The sequence below is a fragment of the Arvicola amphibius genome, chromosome 3, assembly GCF_903992535.2.
Source record: "Arvicola amphibius chromosome 3, mArvAmp1.2, whole genome shotgun sequence".
Taxonomy (NCBI): domain Eukaryota; kingdom Metazoa; phylum Chordata; class Mammalia; order Rodentia; family Cricetidae; genus Arvicola; species Arvicola amphibius.
The window spans coordinates 15,263,849-15,291,276 of record NC_052049.1 but is presented as its reverse complement, the minus strand read 5'-3'; the positions used below and the strand labels follow the sequence as shown (position 1 = coordinate 15,291,276).

The 27,428-nt window shown below is 34.3% G+C and overlaps 1 protein-coding gene across 2 annotated transcripts in view; it reads left to right on the top strand.

The window, feature by feature from the left end:
- The window catches only part of Cdh12 (cadherin 12), a 240,259-nt gene that overhangs the window by 54,393 nt on the left and 158,438 nt on the right, over nucleotides 1–27,428 (top strand). For both annotated transcript variants that reach the window (XM_038322062.1, XM_038322061.1), the window contains exon 2: nucleotides 18,543–18,837. In XM_038322062.1, coding sequence (XP_038177990.1) covers nucleotides 18,543–18,837 — 295 coding nt within the window. The remainder of the gene's footprint in view (nucleotides 1–18,542; nucleotides 18,838–27,428) is intronic.

The following is a 27,428-nucleotide window of genomic DNA, read 5'->3' as shown; positions in this document are numbered from 1 at the left end:
GATTCTGAAGATGGTCTGTTTACCCGTAAACCACAGACAAGGTAGAAATCAGGAGAACTTATGAAGAGACTGTGATGGTTTGAACGACAACGACTTCAGAAGCAGTGACATTCTAAGGAAGTATGGCTTTGTTAAAGTATGCATGGCCTTGGTGGAGGAACTGTTACTGTGATCTCTTCTCTCAAGCTTCATTCAGTGTGACACCAAGTCTACTTTCTGATGCCCGCATATCCAGATGTAGCAGCTCCTTCTCCAGCATTATATCTCCCTGCAGGTTACCATGCAAGCAGCCATGATGATAACACACTAAACCTATGAAGCCATAAGTCACCACCTCATTTAAATGCTTTCCTTTATAAGGGTTACTGTGGCCATGGTGTCTCATTACAGTGATAGAAGCCCTAGTTAGGACAGAAAATTAATTTTATAATTAATTGAAAAAAATTGTTCATAAGCAAATATTTAAAACTGCCCTTTAATATAAACACATGAATTAGTTTTATGTTGAGGTAATACTAGATAAGATTTATGTATATTCTCATAGATGATGGTAAGTTATTTCTAACTTATAAATTCTCACACATTTAAACAATTTATTTGTTTTATTTTATGTGTATTGATATTTTGCTGGCATGGACATATATCTGCACCATGTGCATATCTGTTGTTCTGGATCCCCTAAAACTGTAGTTAAGAAGAGTTGTGGCTTCATGCGGATACTGGGAATTGAATTGGGGTCCTTTAGAAGAAAAGCCAGTGCTCCCAACTCCTAAGCCATTTCTCCAGCCCCAATTCAATACCCAAAACAGCACTCATTTATTAACTCAATTCAGTCTAGGTAGACATGTCAGTCTTCTCTGAGTACCATTATTCCAAATAATCATCCTTCCTGATGAGTATCTTTAGGGTCTTAGAAAAAATAAACCATTTCCATGTACATTCAGTAATTTGTTTCTTTGATGATTTTAAGTGGAGGTCTCTTTAGCTGCCAGTGGTGAGCTGGATCTGCCTTCAAATCATAGTAGTCCCAGTACCTCTGCATCTGCAACTCATACGCGAACTGTTCATCTTTGCAGCTACAACATATTTCTCTAAAGTCCTTATTTTATATCTGGCAGGAAAAAGATTTCACAGGCTTATTTGAGATCCAAATAATAAACTCTTTACTTCAAAGGCAAGTATAATATTTAAGCATAATGGACTTATATACCAACAATTAGGATAAGATCTTGGGGAACATTTTAGAATCCTGCCTACTTCCCCATATGTTGTGGTCCATCCATACAAAAACCGAAATCTAGATTTGGATTAGTTCTGTAATGAGAATGATTTAGCTTTACATCCTAAAATTACACAGTGAATTATGATAAGTACCTAATAAGTCTTATAAATTCGGTGATTAACTTACTTTAATCGGCAATGACTGACAGAGTAAAATGTCATGGAAGAGCAGTAGGAGCTAAACATATGTTTTAAAGTATTAAAAATTATATACCTGTGGATTTAATATCAAGTATCAGCTATAGGAACGTAAGTTACAGATTAAACAAGCACAAATCTTTGGATCTCTGAACTCACTGGATAGCATCAACAGCAGAGAAATTATCCTTCAAATGCAATAAAATGTTGAGATGTATTAACTGTCTGGACTTCAATCAATGACAAAGTAAAGAATTGTTTTCATAACCTTGCTTGTGAAGTTAATAATCATCATCTCATATGCTTAAAATATTTTTTGGCATTCAGGTATTCCATAGTATACATTTTCTCAGAAGCAGCTATACTATCAGTGGAAGATTTACTTTTGGATTGCTTCTCTCTCTTTTTTTTCATATTAAAGTAAAAGTGGAGATATGTGCTTTTGAAGGTTTCTGGTAAGCCTAGTGGGAAATAAGGAAACAGTAAGAATAATACCTTCTTTAATATGTTTATAATGAAAGTGTTAGAAAAGCCCTTCAGCTGACCTGTGTTTAGAGACAATACTCAACTTAATACAATTCTTACACACAGTAGTTGCTGGTTGCTGGAACTAGTGTTCATTAACACATTACAGTATTACACCAAGATTACTCATTTCTGCTACTGAAAAAAATGAATGTGTAATGTAAAAATTATGATGCAAATTAGATAATATTTATGATACCAATAGAGGAATTAAGTGGGAGAGTAATGAACTCTTAAGAACTAATTTTTCAGAAAACCTCTATACTGAAAGATAGGAGCAAGCTATTGACGTTCTTAGGTTTACATGTCTGAATTGATATTATACTTTCAAATTCAATGTTAAGTAGTTACTATAGAATGCTGAAGGAAATAAAAAGACCTCAGAGAAGTGAATTTCTGCTTTAACATACAAAAGCAATCCCCACAGTATAAGAAGCACAGAAAATGGGTCACCTTCACATTACCCTTGGCAGTAAGCAGGTATTTTCAATTTATTCTTTAGAACACGGTTTTATAACATGTATCTATACTTGCTCTTTTATTTCTTTTGCAAAAAAAGTGACTATGCTAGCAGGAAAACATAAATACTATTTTTAATAATTTGTCCCTTGCACATAGGGCATGTATGCTTACATCAACTTAGATCTCCACACACGTGTCTCCTTGAGTAACTGAATTATTGTGAGAAAGGTGACATCTTCATCAGTACATATCTAATTGGCTTACTTGTTTTATAATGTGTCTAAGTGGAATTTATTTTTCAGAACAGATACTTTAAGCAATGATAACCATAGAAAAAATCATTTATTTGAATAGCTGTTATTGATAATATAATAATAAATGTAAGCATAACACACTTTTCCTAGATGCAAAATAATTATTCCTAACTTAACGTCAAAACCCATGGTATAAATGTGTACTGTGTAACGATAGTTTCTACATTAGAGGATAATATCACATTGTATTTTAAATAGGATATATACAGGATCTGCTTTTAATTACAAAAAAACAGCATTCTTAAATTTTTAGTGGTGATTTTCGTTTTAAGGAGAGTGTTTCGAATTAATGACTTTTGTTCTAGTATGCCTGTAATTCACAACAGGATCCCCGGCTTCTTGTAAACAAGTAATTCATATTCTCTAGTCTGCGTTTAATAGCACAATTACAATAGACAGCCCAAAGTGCTTTTGAATGAAACTATTTTTACTGTTCCTTCACAGTAATACCAATCTAGATGGGATGCTACAATTGTAGTAAAATCTTTCTAAATAAGCCTATGTCAAGCATACAAATCACAATCATGGGTAATTTGTCTGTTGCCAGGTTTCTGACCAAGGATTCTGGCCTGTTGAGGTTTAGTTTTTCTTTCTTTTTAAGTTATTTTTCCTTCTCAAACCTAACAACTCTAAAATTTTTAAGAAACACAAGGCATTAAGTCACTTAATTAAATGCAAGCTGATTTGGCTCAAGTGCTCATCAGAAACACAGGGGATTAGGTGTTCTGATTGGAGTCCTTGCTCTGCTTCCTGCTGCTTGTGGGTCCTGAGCCAAGTCAGCAGCTTGGACCCTAATTCTCACATCTACCAAACTAGGATGATAGGAGTCACAGTGCCACTAATAGGATTACTGTGAGTATAAAGGTAGTTTAAAACTTATAAAGCCAACATAAAATTGACAAGCTAAAGGTAAGATCTTGGCAGGGATTTCTATAAATGACTTTGAACCCAATTAAGAGTTCTAACAATTAATATAAATTAGCATACACAAATACAAATATTGTTAAATTTGACATATTTAGGAGTCAAAAAAGAAAAAATGTTATGAAGCCCAATTAATAACAATTTCCTGTATCTTCCAAAAATATAAAAATGAAATCTCCTAAGAATTATTAGTTTAGAGTAACATCAAATAAATGAGGGATTAAGGATTTTAATCTCCAAATATTTACTATGTATGACCATGGATTTTAGATCATTTAATGCATTACACAATAAAACAAAGAAAGCAAGCACAATTTAGATTTGCTAACTAATAAGCACATTTTAGAAGTGCTTTTCAATTTTCTAAATATATTAAAACATTACTAAGCACCTGACTTAAGAACTTATATCTGCAATATTTAATCAGCTGAAAATACAAGTTGTTAGGTGTGGCACAATCATGCTGGTTCTGTTTTCCAATTGAAAACAAAATCCCAACTTCAAATGTTGACAGAAATATATACATTTGAAACAAATGACTTAGAAATGTGTTAAATCAGGAAGAACCTGTGTGGAGAGATGGCTCAATGGTAACAATGGATCTTGCAGTGTCCCGGACTTTGGACTCTAGCAGTTCCAAGGCAACTTCAAACATACTTTAACTCTAGGTCCAGGGAATCTGATTATCTTTTGTGTTTGAACTCTTCAGGTGCCAGAAGTTCACATGGTACACCTGTGTGTGTGTGTGTGTGTGTGTGTGTGTGTGTGTGTGTGTGTTGCACTCAAGCACACAGAGATGAAAATAAAATAAATCAATCTTTAAAAAATAACCCGGATAAGTGTCTTAAATTTTAAAATAGTATAAATGGAATACATCTTTGAACTAACTTAATTTCTTCTAAAATGTTTTTGTTTGTTTTGTAAGACAGGCTATTGGGAGCACACATTGATTTCAAACATACAAGGTAAAATAGCTAGCCTTCAACTCTTGATCCTTTTTCTTCTACTTCCTAAATAATAAGATACCAAAAGAGTGCCACAGTTTGTTGTTTGGTATTCTTGCAGTCCTAACAGGTATTAGCAACATTATGGGTTGTAGAATATTGAAATACTATATCTACAATTCTACAATGAAATGACTTGAAAATCACAAATGTAAACTCAATAAGATTCGGGTGCTGTCCTTTCCAGCCTGGGACCTTGATTCTGGGAAAGAATTTATACCTTCAGCAAGGTGGTTAATGTCCTCCCTGCTTGTTGGGATGTACACCTACTGGAAAGAGCTGAGAAATGTGGATATAAAAATGGGGAAAGCTGGAGATGAAGAGGCCACTCAGATGTTAACAGCAACAGCTGCTCTTATAGAGGATCCAAGACAAGTTTCCAGCACTCACATGGTGATGCATAACTATCATTAAATCCTGTTCCAGGGGATCCAAGATACTTTTCTGGCCCCTGAGAGCACCCTATAAGAACATGATACACATCCTTATATACAGAAAAATACTCATTAACATAGAATAAGTGAATCATTCAAACAAGGAAAGTCTGCTGATCCTACAGAACCCAGTAACTTTAATAATAATCAGACAAACTGCCTTAAGGCCAGAATTTTTGAGCATGTTGAAGTATTGTAAGGAAGGAACCAACTTAATTGTTTTTGATATTTACTTGAGTGTTATGTATGTTACTTATTTTCATTTTTAGAACATTATGTCTCCTTACATAATTAACTTCTTTAGTTCTCTTGTGCTCTTTTTCTCTCTCCTCTCTCTGTCCTCCATCCTTCCTTGCCTCTTCTCTTCTAATCCTTTCTCCTTTGTTTTTACCTTTTCTCCCTCCTTTCCCATCCCATACTCTTTCCATCCCCATCCCTTTCTTTCTCCTTGTTCTTTTCATTTTTATCTTTTTATCTGCTTCCTAATGATATTTTATTGTTTCTCTCAATAATATGTCAGCATCTTTCCCATTTCTCTAAGTCAACACTTTTAATCTTCAGATATCTTGGGGCTTTAGAAATCTTGGTAATATCCAACCACCTTTCTTCTCTAAGCTGTGTTTGATATTTCTTGATCTACCAATGGCATATCGAATATTAAAAAATCATGAACATATAACCAAATAACCTGTTCTGGGGCTGTATTGGGATGGAGAGAGAGTCTTATTCTTTCTTAGACATAAATGTTGATGTTTCCCTGTACATTGGATTTGCTTCTCCAGAAACAAATATAGCAGCTGTGATGAAAACCAATTTTGGATCTATTCTTTAGTGAAGTACAATTGCATCTAACTTCCTTCCAATATTATTTATGCTGTTTGTTGCAAGGAATTTTGTGCAAGCAAATTTTTAACCTCCTTTAATTGGTATGTCAACTCAGGGAGTGCTGATTGCAATGCACTGTGAAGGATGGCTAGGCCTCCATGAAAAACAAACCAAAACCCTGCTCCCGGTTTCACATAGCTCACAGAACTGCACACATCTTTCTCTGTGCTGTACACACCTTCTGAATTTATTTTACTTTTCAGTACACTTAAGAAAAAAGTCATCGTTTGGGATAAAACTTAGTTTGCAGAGTGTCTGTTCCTTACATATGAAATAGTGAGTTCACTTTATAGCACAGCAGAATAGATAAAGAAAGAAAGGCAAGGGAGAAAGAAGCACAGAAACAAAATAAGTAGGTAGGCAAGCAGGCAGGCTTCATCCTACCATTCAAAATTTAATTGAGGTAACTTACAACAAGTAGATATTTATACCCACTGAGCAGCACTTGTAAGAACTCATTATGTCGAAACAAAGATCAAAGTTTCCTGCCTTTGTCTCAGTGGGTAAAAGGACTTACTGCACAAACATGATGACTGAAGTCAATCACAAGGACACATTTGAAAATGCGAGTATAGAACCTATCCCATAAGGTTATCCTGTCACGTTCAAACACACACATGACACACAGGCACACACACACAAATGATAAATAAAATTAAACAGAAATAATCCTGCCATCTTGAGTGAGATCAAAAGTAAAAGAAGATGGTCAAAAGTCTCAGTTCTGAGCAAAGACCTAGATGCTCACTTTGTACATCCTGCCTCTCCACCAGATGATGCTCTGGACAACAGCATCTCACACTGTGCTTCCTTCATCTCCATCAAATGACTCTCAGAACCACAAAATCATCTTCCTTTACTCTTATGAGAAAAGAAATTTTAATATTTTGCAAGGAATTGGTCAACAGATAGGAAATGACACGGACCTACTTCCTTGAGGTATTACTCACTTGATCTATATAACAGTTAAGTTATCTCAATGCTTCCAAATTATCTTCAAATTACTTCCAACATATATTGATTTGTTAATAAATTATATGTTTTCCAGCAGCATAAGATTCAAGGGTTTTATTTTTGGAATGTCACCCATATTGACCATATCATCATTATTTGATTTTGTAAAATAATGTTTTTTATGCTACCAAATAGAGCTGGGTTGTTTCTAGAGTTTAAAATTAAAAATGGAAGAAGAAATAAGTTTCAGACACAAACGACAATGACAATATAAGGATGATAAGTGTTAAGGCAATTCAAATTCTTTATTTATAATTTATAATAAATAGTAATAGCACCACCAAATGTACAAGCAAAGAATCTAGTTCTCATGCATACTATTGGAGAATAAGGTTTACAATTTAATTTAAAAGATTTTATTACCTTATTTGTCTTGATAGCATATGAATAACCTAAAAATAAAATAAATCATATGTAGCCATCACACACTTGTTAAAGACTAAGTGTCAGCAATATGACTCAGTGTCTCAAGGTACTTCCATCAAACCAACTTTGAGAACCTGTGTTTGAACCCCAGTCCCTACTTAGTTGAAGCAGAGTAACTCCCTGAATTTATCTTCTAACTTCCAAATGTGCACCTTGTGGACAACCCAAATAAATAAAAATAAATGCAATTTTAAACATTTAAAATGACTAGTTTAGAGGCTACAAACATGATTAAACATCAATTAGTAGTAATACTATAAAATTATACTGAAGTAAAATAGTAAGTTTTATAATTTAGCTCATAAATATGTTGCGGGGAGGGGTGAGCCACTGTTCTTCCTGGCCACCCGGCGAGCTTACACCCAAGATAATCACACAGAAACTGTATTAATTAAATCACTGCTTGGCCCATTATCTCTAAATTCTTATTGGCTAACTCTTACAATAATTTAACCCATTTCTATTAATTTCTATATTGCCACATGACAGTGGCTTACCAGCAAAGATTCAAACCAGGGTCTCTCTTGGGCAGAGGATCCATGGCATCTCTCTGACTCTGTCCTTCTTTCTTCCAGCATTCAGTTCTGTCTTGCCCAACCTACCTAGTTCTGCCCTATCAACAGGCCAAGGCAGTTTCTTTATATTTGGTAAAAAGTTTGAATATTATTAACTGTTTAATCACCTAAACTTCAACTTAGTAAAGATGTTTTTGTAACTTTATGAATGTAAAAGGGAAATTACATTAATTCTCTTCTAAATTTTCACTTTTAAACTATTTCATCAATCCAGTGACCTCTCCAACTTTTGTAGAAATTTAGAGCAATATATAAATATACAAAATAAAATGACAATGAAATCATGCATTCACTATTCAAGGAGAAGCAAATAATTAAGGGAACACTGGGTAGAAGTGTGTGTGTGTGTTTTCAGCAGCACGGTGCACAACACATCTTTGAACATTACTTTTTGGTGTTCAGAGCAATATAACTTGCCTTCATCTTCTTTAATCTTCATTAGTATGTCTTGTGGGGGAAAGCGGGCTTTTGAAACAGATCTCTATTTTCTTGGATATAAGGTGAAACATTTCCAAATGAAAAATAGCTCTGAGTTTGGTCTCTAGGCATGGGAGCTTTTACTTCACCCTGGGCTGTTAAAAGAAATTCCAAACATTGTGAAGCATAGTGCTGTTAGTTCAGATCACTAACAGCAAGTTAGCAACGGGTGAGTCCTCCCAGCAGAGTAGAGAGTCATGGAATGGAAGTATTTTTTGTGTAGTCAAGGCTGTTGAATATAAATATTTGTGTGAAGGTTTTACTTGGGCAGGATTATGGAATATCATCAATCTGGTCTTCTTGTTTCTGCCAACTATATCTTAAACACATTCTAATTGCTTTTTTGATAGATAAAATATTGATCGTCATGATGCTTTTGAGACATTATGATTCAACTTCAATGAAAGACACATTTTATAATCTCCAAACTTACCAAGAAAAAATATAGAAAGTCTTTTTGTATCTAATTTAAAAAATCCCAACCCAGGATATTTTAATAATTATTCTTCTGTCCATTTGAAATAGTTTATCTGTGGGTATCAGGCATATGAATAAGGCTAATAATATACCGCTTTAAATCTCAACTGAGTTGCATGAAGGACAGAGAGGGAGAGAAAGGAAAGAATTACCTTGAAATAGAGAACCATTATGGGGTTAACAAGAAATCAGGCACTTGGGAAATTCCCAGGAATCCACTTAGATGACCCCACCTAAGACCCTAAGCAATAACAGAGGGCGTACCTAAAAGGCCCTTTCCCTCTAATCAGATTGATGACTATCTTAATTTTCACCATAAAACCTTTATCCAGTACCTGTTGGAAGCAGATGCAGAGATCCACAGCTAATCACAGAGCTAAACTCCTGGAGTCGTTTATAGAAATGGGGGAGTGATATGAGCAAAGTGGTCAAGACCATGATGTGGAAACCCACAGAAGCAGCTGACCTGAGCTAGTGGGAGCTCACTGATTCTTTACTGATAACTGGGGAACCTGCACAAAACTGAACTAGACTCTCAGAATATGGGTAACATTTGTGTGGCTTTAGCAGTTTGTGAATCCACTAGAAATGAAAACAGTATTTATCTCTAGCTGTTTGTAAAACATTCCCTAAGGAAGAATACCTTGTTCAGTCCAGGTACAGGAGGGAGGACCTTGGTGCTCCTCAAGAGTTGCAACTGACTTTGGATGTTATTAATAAAGCCACTGTGAATGTAAGTGAGCAAGTATCCTTGTGATGCATGATAAAGGATGACTGAGCATCCTTTAGGTATAAGACCAAGAGTGTTATAGCTGGGTGTTGAGATAGATCAATTTCAAAATTTCTGAGAAACTCTCACATTGATTTCCATAGTAACTCTAGAAGTTTACATTCCCACCAGCAACAGAGGAGTGTTACCCTTGCTCCATATCCTCCTAACCAGTATTATCTGTCACTTATGTTATTGAACTAGCCATTCTGATAGGTATAAGATGGAATGTCAAAGTAGATTTGATTTGCATTTTCCTGATGGCTAAGGATGTTGAACTTTCCCTTAAGTGTTTCTCAAGTCATTTGATACATTTAATATTTCTCTATTGAGAATTCTGTTTAGTTATGTGCCCTATTTTTAAAATTTTGATCATTTGGTTTGTTAATGCCTAGTTTTTTTTTCTTTAGATATTAGGCCTCTCTTGGTTTTTATGTTGGTGAAAATCTTTTCCCATTCTGTAGGCTGCAATTTTGTCCTATTGACAGCTTCCTTTGCTTTCAGAAGCTTCTCAGTTTTATGGGGTCTCATTTATTGTCCATCTTAGTGTCAAAACCAGTAATGTTTTGTTTAGGAAGTTGTCTCCTGTGCTGATATGTTTATGGCTACCCCTACATTCTTTTCTTTCAGGTTCAGTGTTTCTGGTGTAATGTTGACATCTTTGATCCACTTGAACTTGAGTTGTGTGCAGAGTGATGAATATAAATCTATTTGTATTCTTCTAGTTGCAGACATCCTGTTAGACCAGCACCATTTTTGTAAAGATACTTTCTTTTTCCTATTGTATATCTCTGGCTTATTTAGCAACATCAGTTGTCCATAGACAGATGTGTGTGTGTTTATGTCTGGGTCTTCAATTACAATTCACTGATCACCATGCCAGTTTTTATGCCATATCATGCAGGGAGGGAGGGACAGGAGACAGTTACTACAATAAGGCCCACCTTCTAATCCTTTCAATAGTGCACCTCCCTGGTGAGTAAACATTCAAATATATAAATACGTGGATTAAATTCTTATTCAAACCACCACATTAGATTTAGTGACCCATGGAGGCTTGTAGTGATTTCATTATGTACAAATATATTCAGTTCATCTTCAATAATCTCCATTGTATAAATGTACCACTAGCTATATCATGTTTGGTTGATATCCCTGGGAGCCCTACCCTTCTTGAAGGGAAACAGAAGAAGAGTGGATCTAGGGTTTGAGAAGAAATGGAGGAAAGAGAGAAGAGAGAAGGAAAAGGAAGCTGTGGTTTGGGAAAAATATGAGTTCAATACCAGACAAGTCTACAAGAGCTAGTTCCAGGACAGGCTGCAAAGCTACAGAAAAATCCTTTATTGAAAAACCAGGAAAAATTGAGAGAATAATAATAAAAGTCCCCAAAGTCTACCAAAGTCTCAACATTATTTAAGCCTCAAAAGTTCAAGTCTACTTTGAGACTCTAGGTGATTTCTTGACTATAACTTTCTGTAAACTCAAAATAAAAAATTAGATTACATATTCTTCAGCATATAATGTAACAGAATTTAACTATCATTCCAAGAGGGAGAAATGGGAACTTAGGGAGACAATACCAAATCAAAGCAAAACCAAAAACCAGCAGGACAAACCCCAAATTTTGTATCTTTATGTCTGATGTTAAAGTGCTCTGTAGTGATGAGCTGTGGACAGGGCTGCTTTTTGTCCCACCCGGCTCCCGCATGGTTATCTTTACACCCAAAATAATTACATGGAAACTGTATTCTTTTAAATACTGCCTGGCCCATTATTTTCAGCCTCTTACTCACATCTTGACTAACCCATATCTAATAATCTGTGTAACACCACGAGCGGTGTCTTACCGGGAAAGATTCAGCATACGTCCATCTTGGGCTGGAACTTCGTTGCATGTCTCTCCCTGAGGAGAGGCATGGTGGTCTATCTCACTTAGAAGAGGCGTGGCATCTACTGAGCCATCTACCTCACTTCCTTCTTCCTGTTCTGTCTACTCCACCCACCTAAGGGCTGGCCAGTTTCTTTATTAGCCAATGAGAGGCCTCCATCATTTCCCCTTTTTCTGTTTAAACAAAAAGGCTTTCACTTAAACATAGTAAAATTACATATAACAAAACAGTTATCAAGTAAGAATTACGGTTACAATATTTATATCTATTTTATCTTTTATCATAACAAAGGAAAACTATAACTATCTATCTATTCTTCAACTCCATCAAAGACTCCAGAAGGATGTAATATTACCTAAGTAAATGAGAAGTAAGCAACTTACAAATCTCTAGAAATCACAGAGACATCTCACTGCCTGGACAGTCACCCAAAGTTCCTCTCTATCATTGGGGCATCCATCTTTGGCCTACAGGCCCATAGTATCCAGAGACATTTCCATGAAGCAGGAAATTTCGAAGGCAGTTTAGTCAGTATCTGCTGTGTCCTGCAGAATGTCTCACAGACTCTTTCAGGAATCAGGAACCCCGAAAGATCATCTCACTTTTAGGCAAGTTCCTCTAAGAAGATCACCCTTCATAATACTTCTAATCCTTACAAATAGTGCCATTTTCTGAAGATTAAACATTGAAATAAATGAACCTGTCATGTTAATTCTTATTCAAATCACCCCAGTAATAAGACATTTTAACAATGAATCCTATATATTTACATATATATAATATACATATATATGTATAGAAATTTATACAATAAATTGTAAGCCAAATATATATACGAAAATTCACACAGTAAGTAAATGTATATAATTTAGGGAACGTGGATGAAATATAACCTTGACCATATGGATTCTAGATGAAAAGAATGTACAAGTACAGGCACAGAAACTGAACAAAGAGGGAAACTGTTGTTTTGGAAATTAAGACAGAAATTACTGAAATGGATTTGGAAACCAGAAGTGATTTTCTGATCAAGATCCACTTCAAAAAATTAATTATTGTTTTAAACATTTTAAAGAAGAAAGCATATTAAAATCAGTTTAGATAAAATTCCTCGAAAATGATTTGCTTCAATTTTCTGTTGTTCACTCTTCTCAAGACAGCTGCTCTGTTTGCCTCCTAAGAGCAGCACCCATTTTTCTCCATCTCCCTCCAGCAAGTGTGCCTACTTCTAGGACTTTGGGAACATAGACAGAAAGATGTTTTGATCTGGTGAGAAGCCCAAGTATGTTAAGCACTGTCTGTGCAATCTTGAGAGCCCGGGTCTTAAAAAACAAGAACCCACATCCACACTAAGAGAGTGTGTGCCACACTCAAGGAAGCTGGGAGACTGAGATGGGAACATGCCTGCTGATCTGGGATTGCTGGCCTGACCTACCCAGCTGTAAACAAGAAAGAGTCTTTGATTCAAATGTCCTAACATCTGAAGCTGTCCTCTCATCTCTAGCTAAGTACCATGTCATGCATGAGCTCATACACAAGCACACCGTAATCATGTACACAATATAAAAAAGAAACAATTTTTCAGAACATTGTTGTATTTAGCAACAAACTGATAGTTTGATGACATCCCCATAGCATGTTTATCTGGTACATTCATGTATAAATCAAAATGTTTGCTCCTGAAACAATAATGATAAAATTTTCTTTCATTTTTATTAGGAACAACTATATTGCCAAAATCAGTTATTTTTACTCCCAGCTACCTCCATGTTCTCTGTATGCTCGTTGAACATACCCTGGCAAATGGCAAATGAACATAAAAATCAGTGCTCGGCATATTTATACACAGGCTTTTCCCATTTGATGTGCACTTTTCAACTCACAGAAAATATGAACTAACTGCCTTTTAATGCAGCATTTCCAAACTACGAACAGAGAGTGGCTGGCAAACATTTAACTTTAGATTAGCTTTCTCAAACTTTTAAGCACTGAAATTCAAGATTTGTTTCCACACTGAAGCTAGGCCTCAGCATCTTTTTTAAGCCTCTCTTGGCATCTCATTTTCACGCACCATCTGAGATGACTTGGAACACATCAGAAAATAACGCCATCGCCTTCACAGAAAAACTTATCTGGACAGTGACTATTTCTACATCCATCATTTATGGTACTCTTTCTGGAGGGGTGGATTTTATTTTAAGTGTCAAATGCTAAAGGATGATCCTATTGGAGTTGGTGGCATCAGTCAGCGAATGTGTAGCACCCACTCAGATAAACCTTATTTTTAATACTTGGGATAAGACACAGACATAGCGGTTATTTTTATATAACTAATAACTTTTGTTTGCAGTTTCAGACAACTAAATAAAGTGATATAGTATTATATTTTTAACAATTAACACTATTCAAAGAGAAGGAATGACATTCTTAGTTCTTATGGAAATGAGACATAAAATTAACTACATGGCATAAACTGAGCCTCAACTCCACCACCAGAAAACTGGAGAAAACAATTTTATTTATTGACACCAATTGCTGGAAACATTGAAGTTACAACACTTCTTAAGATTCTTAAAAAAATCACATTTTCTATCCTCATAGTTACATTTTATTTTAAGGAAATAAGCACAACAAAACACACAAAAGAATAATCCCTCTGCCAGGTTTCATATAAGTGAATCTGTTCCTACCTGACCAAAGGTCAGAGCGATCAGGGCTATTCTTGCTCCTTCAAGGTTATGATAATAGGTTTGACCCATGGAATGGCTGTCTACAGGATATTTGGCATAAGGTATGGTTGCTGTATGTCCTGCCTAAACAAAAGAATACATAACTCAGGATACAGTTACTTGATCTTTCGGGTATTGAAGAGTTAATTACTTTGTTTGTTCCTTGTTTACATCATGGTAAAACAGTCTTGCCTTCATCCCCCCTTTTGAACTTGGGTATATAAAGCATAGGGAAAATAAATACAGGCAAATTCAGTATTCACTGTGTTGACCTCCCTAATCTAATCCTGTGTCTCTATTTCTTTTGTGTATCTTTTGTCTGACTGATTTTCCTAATCCATATGACCTTACCTTGGAATGTATGAACCTGTGGAGGCTGGAACCCAACAGATGTCACCCAAAGACATCCCTCATACACACTTTCAACTTATAATTCATGAGAAAATTGACACTGTCCTTTAACTAAGTCTATTTCAATATATGAATATAATGCAGGCTCTAAAAGCATGATTTTGAAAATCTCAAATGTTATGAGAAGATATTATGGCTTTAGCAATTGGAAAATGGCTACTATTTTTAAATCTAATACAGATGCAGAGAAATGGGTATATGATTATATTTGCAGGCAGGATTGGTTTGTTTTTACCATCTTTGTTTTCTATATTTACATAATGAAAATATAAAGAGTTAGATTGACATAATAATATATTCTGACATAATCTCAGCACTTGGGAGGTGGATATTGGTGGGTCTATGTGACTTTGAGACTAGCCTGGTGTGCAAAGGGAGTTCTCGGTCAGCCAGGACAAAAGAGTGAGACAATAGTCTTTATAAAATGAGACGATATGTTTTAAAAAGTTGTAATCAGGTTAAAAAGTCAAGATTTATCTTGTATAATTTTACATTAAAATTATGTTATGTTTTCACTAAGTAAGATTTTACAATATCCAACATAAATTGTCATTAATTTTTATATATGTAGGTTAGTTAAATACTGGGTAATTTGATACTAGGTAAACCAATAACTGGTTCTGGTCACCCAAATGCCACAGTCAATCAGGACTAAAACAGTATTGGTAGCTCTTGTCTAAGCAACCTGTATGTGCCTATAATCTCTTTCTTCTATACTTTGGTGTGCAGAACCTGGAGAGATTGCTCAAGATATCACATTGCTCAGGGCTCTTGCAAAAGGCCTGGCTTCAATCTCCAGAACCCACTTAAGGATCACAACTCTGTGACTATAACCTCAGTTGCAGTAGACTCTGCATCCCTGGAAACCAGAAGCATATGTGATACACATACATATATACAGACAAAACCTTCGTATAACTAAAATAATAATAAATATTTTTAAACGACCCCATCATGTGATTAACCACTAAAACGAGATGAGGATTTATCAATTTATTTTAGCTAACAGTTTTAGCATTTTTAATGTATATCTTCTGACTTTTTAGTATCAGTAAGACTAGATTATTGAATTAGAAGGTTAACAATAGATGTTAGAGGAGGGAATAGCAGCAACTGGATTTAATTTGGATTTTTGATAAAATGACAGCACATCTGCTTTTTTTATTCTTAAGTCAGCTTGAAAAGAAAACAGTTTTAACTTTAATCAAATGATATGGATTTTGGGGGGGTAACTTTACTTGAACCACACTGTGAAAACTCAATTAAGATTTTCACTCAGTTCCCAAAATATCTGCACGTATTCTTTAAGCCATTGCAAACTGGTTATTGCTCATAAAACCATCCCTATTGCATTGAGCCACTGCCTGTCTTATACCTTAACATAAATTTGAAAGTGAAAGTAATACCCACTCCACTGAATATCTTTAATAGTGTGGTTGACAATTGTGATTTGAAATTCATAAGTTTAAAGAACATTTCTCTACAGCTTGATTTTATGTTTCAAATTCCCCATGCTTTACAGCAGTATAAAAATTGGATGGAAAAAACCTTCATCCCATCATTCCCAGAAATTTGCCTTATGCTGAAATAAAACACATTAAAAACTTTCAAAGAATAATCCAAAACAGAGTCTGACTTTTTCTTATTTCTTTAAGTATTTCTCTCAATCATTCATAAATTCATATAATTACATTCAAAACCAAATATATTTAAGATGGAATTTAGATATGAATACAAATTTATAACATGAGTGAATTCATCTTAATTACATTATGAATAGTATTATTATACTGAAACTAATATGAAATGCTCAATTTGACATTTAAAGATATAATCAGAGATTACATTTTTAATTACATTTTTCAGTGATATGTTTTACTGCCAATTCACAGAAAACTAAGTATAAAAGAATGAACATATAATTGAAAATAATTTCAAAGCCCTCTTTCATGTTAAAACATTAGTAAAAGCAGAGTCTTCACAACAAAATATTTTATAGTAGAATAGTGCATGTATATAGATTTTAAGGTCAAGGCAAAAATGATTACAGGGACTATCAAAGTATAACATGCTCTCCGTTAAGTGATGTGCTGATTAAAATAGACTCTCAAAAGTAAACTTGGATAATTAAACCAAATATCTATTCTCAAAGGAGCTGTTTACAGTATTTTGAGTAATGTTTGAATAAAAACAACATAATTTATAAGAACATATGTTTTGGAGGCTCAAAAAATGTTCAGAGGTTAACAATGCTGGCTGCTCTTGCAGAGGACTCTAGTTTGATTCCTATCACCCACAAAGGGCAGCTCCCAAGCATTTTTGACTCAAGTTTCATGTGACCAAATGCCCTCTTCTAGGCCTCTGAAGCTAGTGTACCCAAATGTATGTATCTATACATGACATATAAATAAAAACTAAAATAAAATTATTAAATATTATATTTAAATTTTTAATACATTCTATTTATATCGTGTATAATATTATCAACAAATTTATATGTAACATAATATTTCATTTAGACAATATTTGATGTATTCATTTTTCCTGAGATGGCTTATAGATTTCCCAGACTACATTCATCCTCCAATTACTCTTGAACTCCACATCGAACCATAATGAGTCAATGTATCATAATGACAAATATATTCTTGTTTGAGTCTCTCTTTGATTGGCCTTAATGTGTAACTAATTCTATGATATAATATATTAACATTAATATGTATTGAATATCAAAATAAACTAACTGAATCACAGTATTTCTAGAATATAAATAATGTGTTATTTTTTACACATATAAATATAGAAAGGTAGATGTAAATAATCTGCTTTTCTGAAAGAATATTTATTGGTTTTCCCAACCAACTACCTAGTCTTGGACAACTGACTTGAACATTCTGAAAATGAGATAGCACTGAAAGAACTCACCCTTCCCTTTAGGACACATTTCAATAATTTCTTTTTACCTCCCATCTTGCTGGACTCAGTCCTTGGATTCTATCTTCCTGTCTTTTGAGAGTTTCTGACTTGTAATTTTTCAGTTAATATTTCTTTAAACAGTGATCATCTTAAATGAAACAATACCTATACTTAAGATGTGTTTTATTCCACTTTATGAATGTTATTCTTGAAAACATGTTTAATTACAAAAAAAATTGCCAAAAGAGCTATATTTATGCGTGTTGGTGTACTAAGGACTGTTAAATTTCTGATATTTGTGAAGTATCCAGAAATAAGATTGATTATGCAATATTTTTAAACTTTGAAATGTAAAAAAATGTCAGTAAATATAGGTACACATGTAGCTAGTGCATTAAAATAAAACTTTTGGGCATTTAAAACTTATTTCATTTTTTCAAAATATTTCTGGGCATATGGAAATGAATCGGTGTAGGCATGTGAAACCATAGTTTGTGTGGAGGTCAGAGGACAACTTTGAGTGTTTATCTCACATTCCATATTATTTATAACAGTGAATCTTCTTCTCTGTCTTGTATAGAATTATAATTTGCTTCTACACTCTTAGAGTTTCTCCCGTTTCTGTCTTCCATCTTGCAGTAGCAATGCTAAGATTATAGACAATGCTGTCTACCATATATGGCACTGCAAGAGTTCTAGAGGTTGAAATTGGGTCCTCTGTTATATAACAAGCTCTCAACTTTTCAACTATCTAATCATCCACTTTTTTAATTTCTATAATCAAGAAGTTGTAGTTATAATATGAAAGTCTATAAAGTAGTTTTTAAACTTCTCTGGTTAAATAAATTGCACTGCATATAATCATCTCAGTGTCTCTATATCTCTTTCTCAGCTGCATTCTGACTTGGACAAAGGAGAGGGCACTGTTAAATACACGCTCTCTGGAGATGGTGCTGGGACCGTTTTTACAATTGATGAAACTACAGGAGACATTCATGCAATAAGAAGTCTGGACAGAGAAGAAAAGCCTTTCTACACACTTCGTGCTCAGGCAGTGGACATAGAAACAAGAAAACCCTTGGAGCCTGAATCCGAGTTCATCATTAAAGTGCAGGATATTAATGATAATGAGCCAAAGTTTTTGGATGGACCTTATGTCGCTAGTGTTCCAGAAATGTCTCCTGTGGGTGAGTAGACACATGAAATTTCTATCAGTTGCTCTGAGTCCTATTCAATAATTTTTCTGTATACTGATAAAGACATCCTATTTGCAGGAAGTAATTCTTGTTCACAAGTTAAAATTTATTTTGCTCTAGGAACTTCCATTATTTCCTCACCACTAAGAATACATATAAATGGAATATGCACCATTCTTAACTATTTGTTAGCTAATTTGTTAGTTACTTGGACTCATAATATCTTCTTATATTTAAATGTATAATTCATTCAGACCTGAACTTGGTTGTCATTGACACTATTCAGTGATGGAGTTAACTATCAAATACCACTGAAAACCGTACAGTAATTCTTAACTCACAGTACAGTGCTAAGATATGCATTGCACTGTAACCAGAAATGAACCTAAAAAGAAGATATCTTGTATTCTTTGTATACTTACTAGAATAAAATGTGTAAAATCAATTCTTGTTTAAATATATCTCCCCTGTCTTCAAATCATAAATCTACTAGCATGATAATATTGTTAGAAAATAATTATTGAAATACAGTGATATCATCATTATTAATAACTTTAATTAAACCTGGGTATGGACAATGAATATCTGTAGTTCTAGCACTTAGACATGGAAGCCAGGAAAATTATAAGTTCAAGTCCAGCATTGGATACATTTTGAGTTTAAGTTTATCCAGCTCTAATAGAGACCCTGACTCAAAATAATTAATAAAAGCAGAGCAGAAATTTGTTGTAACATTTTAGCATCAGCATAAATTTGCAAAGTCCTATTTTGCATATAATAAAATTTGGTAAATAAAATATTGTAACTTAGTGGAAATTTATTTAGTGTGTGTAAGTGTTCCTATGTGTACATGTACGTGCATACATGTGTAAGCATGTGGAGGACATAGGTAAACATGGTGAATAGTCTTCAGTCTCTCACTCCCATATTTTTTAGACAGATATCTATAGGCAACCTGATTAGCTGGCCTGTTGTCAATCTTCCCACTGTTTCTCCACAGCATCTGGATTATGGAAATGTATTGGCACAACTGGTTTCCTATGTGGGTGCAGGGGATATAAACTCGGTGCCTCATGCTTGCTTGGCAATAACAAGCATTTTAATTGAGACATCTGATCCTCTTAAATAAATTTTAAATTATGTCTTGAATATTGCAACACTATAGCCAAGCCATAGTTAGAGTTTAACTTAACTTTTAGTCTCTATAATATTTTGAAAGTATAGGTAATGTTCTCTAACAGATTAGAACTTGAACCATAAGTGTGATACTTAGTTGTATTCCTAACGTCTTATGTGTCTTAGAGGCTCTTTTTTGCTTTTTCTACAATGTCCTAACTGTACAATGTACATTATGCACACAATCCAAAGGTAGAAGTAGCTTAGTAGTTATGGACAAGTCACACGGATTTCCTATAAAAGAGCTTTACACTCTGTATGTGACTCTTATCAAACAACCCAGAATGCGTTTTCTCTGTCACTTGAGAAACCAGCTGAAGATAGTTCATGTCAATTTCTAGTTTTACTGTGCACAGTGCAGGCTGGATGTCTTGGGAGTTTTCTGATACAGAGACACCTTTCTGATGCAGTGTTATGATGGCAAGAGATTTAGAAGAGCAATCAGATGGAAACAAGTCTTATTAGAAAGTAATCCCAGAAAAAGTTTTGATGTTCTAGATAGAGAAGAAATAATAGTACAATGTACTTCGAGAAAAAAAAAGGGGGTTTTAAGTGGCAATGCTGTTTATCTTACTTTGTATAACTTGGAAATATTAGCATGAATTTAAAAAAATCATTAACTATATTTTTAAGTCAAAACAATATCCATACGAACACACACACACATAGACCTATATTATTAGAAGAATTCTGTATTATAAGATTAGTAGTTAATTCTTTCATTACATTATGGAATAATTAATAAGTCCTTCCAAGGAAGCCCTTAAATAAAAATTTTTCAGTTAGCATATAAAAAATAATTAGTATGAAAAATCTGGAGGAATGTAGGGAAGTGAGAATTAAAGTGGTCCTGGATTTTGAAATATTTGGATAACAGGTGATTTATTATATTAAGATATTATAGTACGCTATATGAGAATAAATTCTTAAAAATATGTCTTTAGGTACCACTACTAACTTTGTGATGGTTGTTCTTCTCTATTATTCCCATTTGCCTGTCATCTGTCAGGCTATCATCTATCTATCTATCTATCTATCTATCTATCTATCTATCTATCTATCTATCTATCTATCTATCTATCTATCTCTATCATCTATCTATCTATCTATCTATCTACCTATCTATCATCTATCTATCCATCCATCTATCTATCTACCTACCTATCTATCTATCTATCTATCTATCTATCTATCTATCTATCTCCTATCTACCTATCTATCATCTATTTATCTGTCACCTATCTACCTATCTATCATCTATCTATCTATCTATCTATCTATCTATCTATCTATCTTCCTATCTATCAATATTTTATCATATAAATATAGATGCTTAGAGAACAAAGACAGATATAGCAGAAGAGTGTTTATCAAATTTCAAAAAGCATGTGATATTCGTGTTGGTATATATTCTTTGAATATAAGCAAAATTTTCTACTTTAAATTTAAAAAAGAGGTATTAAACACATTATAAATTAAATGTTCAGATAGGTACAAAGAATTGTATATGGGCTTCTTATTTATACATATCAAATTGAGATTTCTGGAGGGTAGTTGGACTTGTGACAAATCGTACTTGTGTTTTTCACGGAAAATATAAAGTTAACCAACAACTCTAAGGAATTCTGAGCATAACACTTCCTTGTTTTCCTGGACTACTTCAGCTCAGCACAAGAGCCATATTGCCATTTGGGAAAACCTCAATATTTTAATAATCTAAGAGCAGATGTTTTCTCTAGTTTCTTTTTGTTATGTAATTTCTTTCATTTTATTTTATTTCATTTGGAATGCTTGTTGACCAAGATTCCCTGGTATGTTGCATACTCAATTGACAATATTGCTAGTTCTATAACATATCCAATATATTCAGATATTTAGGTATTATCTATTAATAAACATTTTTAACCAATGACTGTGAACAGATAAAAATAAATAACAAGAATAGCCAACTCAAAGTATGTGGCATATGTGTGTGTGTGTGTGTGTGTTATAAGGAAGCCATTATTTTCTATAATGATAACATAAAAAATAAAAATATAATTATAAAAAACCACAAATATATAAAGAGATGGTGTACTTGTAACATAAACAGATATCTAAATAAAATTTATTATGTAAAGTTGAATTTAATCGCTGTGTATTATAAAAAGGAAAGATAATAACGGTTCATTGAAAATTATACAAAGTTAATATTACAAAGACTAAGTATGGAAGTGAAGAAAATAGTAAGAAAGTGAAGTAGAGATTTCAAGGAAATTAATGTATTAATGAAAATACAATGCATTTAACATTTCAAAATTCAAAGTTATCCTAATGACTCTATGAATTGTTTGAAAAGAAGTTTGATCTGATAAAATCTTCTGTTATATCCAATCTGCCAGGGATACATGCTCAAAGACAAAGTGTTTCTACTTTGACCCAAGGAAATTGCCTCTTGATCCAGCTCCTTGGAGACAAATTTGTACTTTATGAATGTGCTCTTAATTCTTTAAGACCATGAACAGCACAGTGAATTACATTAATGTGCCTTCCTTAATATCTGATGATTATGCATCTGGGGATCAAGTGGTTTCATTTACTTTTTTTCTGGACTGCAGAAAGTTTGCATTTTAAATGTGCATCCAAGCCTGTACCCTCTTCTCCCTCGCCTTAGTCATATGGAATAGTCTATTGGAATATCAATGACTGAATCTCTATGACTGATTTTAGGACTTTTCAATTATGAAACAAGATTTATGGACTGTGTTTTATCATTACTTAAACAATTGTTAGGTACCAGATGATTACACTGGAGATGAGTGTCTCTCTTCATATTTAGCTGTCTTAAAACCATCCCTGTCATAATTTCTATGCATAAGGAGTCAGGGATGGGTTTGGAACAAAATTAATCATAGCTGCTCATTCTGCTTTTGTTCAGGTTAGCCACTATTAAATTACTTCTGAGAAATGTAAATTCAGTATACAACATTACAGGACCTTCCTAAAGGTTTTTAAAGCAAATTATGATATTGTCTTATTTTCATTATGCTATATTTAGCTATAATGCATAATTTGATGATGGGGCTTCTTGCTTAAAATTTATCAAAGTAGTAGGAGTTTTTCTTTTTGTTCAAGTTCACAAGTAAGACTAACATAAATTTAAAGAAATCAGATAAATAAAATTAAACTACTGCAAATATAAAGAACAAGTACAGGTCTCCTTTCCCCCCTTTGATCATTATTTGCTTTTACATGATATTTTAAAGAACCATTAAATGAAATTTGTTATGTTTTAATTTTTTGATAACTTACTTATTAAGAATTTCACAAATATTTTTATAATGTTTTTAATATACCTCAACTCCTTCAATATCCTCTCTTCATCCCTACCTATTTCACTTCAAGTTCTGTCACTTAAAAAAGGCTCTACAAGCATAGAGTCCAATGAGTGTTGAAAAATTATTCATGAACAAAAAGCCTGTCCTTCCGTTTGGTTGATGTAAGCAATGTCACTCAAAGAACACTGATTTCCCCTGCAATCTTTAGCAAATTGCTTCTTTTTTTATATTCCATTACTACTTTTTATTTTCTCTTATGGTTTTCAAAAATCTCTTTATTGCTGGAAAATACTAGGCTGATTTCTTTTTTTTTATATTTAAAAATTTCCATCTCCTCCCGTTCTCCTCCTCCTTCCCTCCCCTCCCCTCCACCCATACCCCCCCTCCCTCCCTCTCCAGGCCAAGGAGCCATCGGGGTTCCCTACTCTATGTTAAGACCAAGGTCTTCCTACTTATTCTCCAACATCCTCTGACATTTTTTAATTTTTTTGTCTCAAACTTCTGCAGGTCATATGAAAGTTGTCCGTGTCTCTTTAAGTTCATAGTGTATCATTCTCATTGTGTCTGGAAATGCTGTTTCTCTAAAATCACCTAAACCTCTGGCTTTTACAGTCCTTATTTGCCGAAATCTAGGTGGAGAACTCCAATTGCCGATATCTCGGGTGGGACCTCCAATTGCCGCGCCCTTCGCCCCTGTGTCTGTGTTAGGTGCTCTTTTACCCAGTTACCTAGCTTGGGGCAAGGGGCCTGGAGGTTAAAATACACAGACACACACAGACAGGGAGACAGAGGCACGGGTCATCCTTGAATTCCCCAAGAATGCCCCCTTTATTTTGTTTATGGGCAGATTATATAGAGATAGCCACGCCCCAGCCAAACCCACTAGAAACCACTCTCCTGCCATCAGGAACTCCTGAGGTCTCATGCTCAGAGCAGCTGTAGGCACTCAGATCAGGGGATTACAAGAAATTCAGGATCTGGAGTCTCACTGCTCCCAACACTTACTCTCATTATTTCACATGGATCCCTAAACCTTGAGAGGAAGGATGTGATAAAGGCGTCCAAATTTGGGACTGAACACTTCAGGGTAGTTTGCTTTAACTTACAGTCCAGTTGTGGGTCTCTGTGGTAATTATCCACTGCAAGAAGAAGATGATTGTTGAACAATGCATTCATCTATAAGTATGAATAATATAGCACTGTTATAAAAGTGCTATAAAAAAGGTTTTAGAAACAATAAAATGGATATAGTATAGATAGACTATCACTGAATAATAATAAGAACAATTATCAAGTAAGAACTACATTTACAATATCCAGTCCATTTGCATTTGGCAAGTTCAGAGAAAATACTCCATCATCTAACTCATCATAGTGACTCATCTTAGTGTTATTTACATCCCAACTACTATTACCAATCCAAATTTATCTTTTTATGCCTTAAATAATTTTCTTAGGTGATTTAGGTTATTTTTGATCCTCAACCTTATAAACTTTACATCCCTTAAGTAAGTTATTGTTTTTCTGAATTTAGTAACAAGGAAAACTATACCTATAACAATATCATTTATAACTCTATCAGAGACCTGAAAATGTTATAATATTACCTGAGTAAATAGGAAGTGCAGAGCATGAAACTTCCAAAACTAAAGAAATGACAAAGACACTAGGCTTCTTGGACAGTCACCTAAGGTTCCTCTTCAACACTGGGGCACCTATCTTCAGCCAACAAGCCTACAATATCTGACAGACTTTTCTGTAAAGCATAATTATTGAAGGACTGCCTTACCTTGTCTCAGCAAAGTTTGGCAGTCTTTTTCCTTTGTGTACTGCAGAGCAAAGCTAGACAGAGAAAACTAAATTGAATGCTGTGAGAATGAAGGTGGAGAGTCAAGGAGATGCCAGGTAGCCCCACCAGAGACAGACATGGGGATGGAACTTTACTTGGTAAACCACAGTCACATGGTGATACACAGATTAATGGAGATGGGTTGGTTTAGAATATAAGAGTTAGCTAGAAATATGCTTGTGCTATTGGTCAAAGAGTATTGTAAATAATATAGTTTCTGCGTGATTATTTCAGGGCTGAGCAGCTAGAAATAAACTAACAATCTTCCTCCTCATATGTGCCAACTAAATACACTTAAAACCTGAGAGAGTTTAAGAAGGAATTCTAGATACACACAGAACAAAAACAGAGTTTAACACAGCTCCTTTAAGAGAGATCTTTCTGATTGAGCAGTAACAACAACAACCATAATAGAACAAAAAAAAAAAAAAAAAAACAAAAAACACACAGTTTTGAAATGACAGCTTCCTCAGACATGCTGCCAGCACGAAACTTGTCTGTTTTAGGAGACCAAGCATTTAAATAGAGTGTATGAGTAGAGTGCTACAACTTGCTTCATGACAAGATATAGACCCAACGCATACTTGAAACAGGGGCAGTGTGCACAGTTTGCAGAGGCAGTAAACATGCCTCTGCCATGTTGGACTGGGCAGAGCCAAAAGGCAGAGTAGCCTTAGTTCAAGACACACCATTTAGCAATTAAAAAAGCACTCCTGATCAGAAAATAATTACAGATATGAAATAAAGACAGATTTATACAGAAATAAACCTCTGAACAGGTCACAGTGTGTTTAAAAAATGTACATAGGATTGAGATAAAGAAAAGGAGGAATATAGATAGTTATAATATAAAAGAGTACAGACAGTCATAGATTAAAGTAGTAAAAATAATAAAATAAATATTAAACTTGTAATATAAAAATAGAGTAAGAGAAATCAGCCTCATAAAAACAAAATATACACAGAGAGTCTGGATTATGCATATTACTGTGTTTTCTTTCAATTTTTTGACTACAGAAAAATATTTGATTCTGGAGGCAAGACCATTTCAGCTAGCAACCTTGAAGTTGTTTTGAATACAAAGATCCGAGGAAACTGCAGTAGTGGCACTCTGAAAGTCTGGACCACCAGAGCTGCCCTTTATTTATTTATTTATTTATTTATTTATTTATTTATTTATTTTAATTTTTTAGTGGCTAGTTGTTTTGCTCTGAAAACACACAAGCTTTGAAAGTTAGCATACATATCTGCACAAGTAGTGTCTGTATGTTCCACATGAGCCAGCCAAAGTAGAACTGCATTCAACTACTAGCTGCGTTTAACCGGGAACTGCTTCAAAGCAACCCAGCAGCAGCACACTTGAGCAGCAGGCATGCAAAACAGAAACAACAAGCTAAGTAAACCACCTGCTGAAGTGCAGCCACCAATTTCCTAACGCTGGGTTTTGTGTGTGTATGTGGGGGGGGGGGGGTGTTTCTTTTTTTTTCTTTTTTTTTAGTTTTCTTTTCTTTTCTTTTCCTTTCCTTTCCTTTCCTTTCCTTTCCTCTCTTTTCTTTTCTTTTCTTTTCTTTTCTTTTCTTTTCTTTCTTTTCAGTTCTCTTAGTCCCTATGTGGAAATTTGAATCTCCAGTATGGCTCCAAGTAGTTAAAATTGTCATTGGGCCACCAACCTGCTCCCAAAGTAAAACACAGAGACTTACTATTCTTTTGAATACTGGGCCTTTGCTTGGGTTTGACCCACTAGGTGTTTTAACTTAATTCAAATTGTTTCTATTCATCTACATTTTGCCTGAGAACTTTTTCCCTTTCTTGCATTCTATGTGTCCTACTTCATTGTTTCCTCCAAGTCTGTCTGTCTGGCCTGTGATGTCTCCCTGACATCTCTTTTTTTTTTTCCTTGCCCCAAGCCTACATTTCTCCTTCTACTTAGTATCCCTGCCAGGAAGTCTCTCATACATCTCCTCCTTCACTATTAGCTGTTAAGCTTTTTATTAGATCAATCAGCTTCTTTAGGCAAGTAAAGCACCAAAACATCTTTACCTAATTGAGCAAATGCAACAATCTTTACATAGTTAAACAAATGTAGCACATCTTGCATACTTAAATAATATTCCACCATTGACTTTAGTTTATTTTTAAAAACAATCTTCTTTTTTTATGTTACATACCAATCCCAGTTCCCCTCCCTCACCTTCCCCTGTTTCCCCTCCCTCCCTCCCCACATCTTCTCCTCAGAGAGG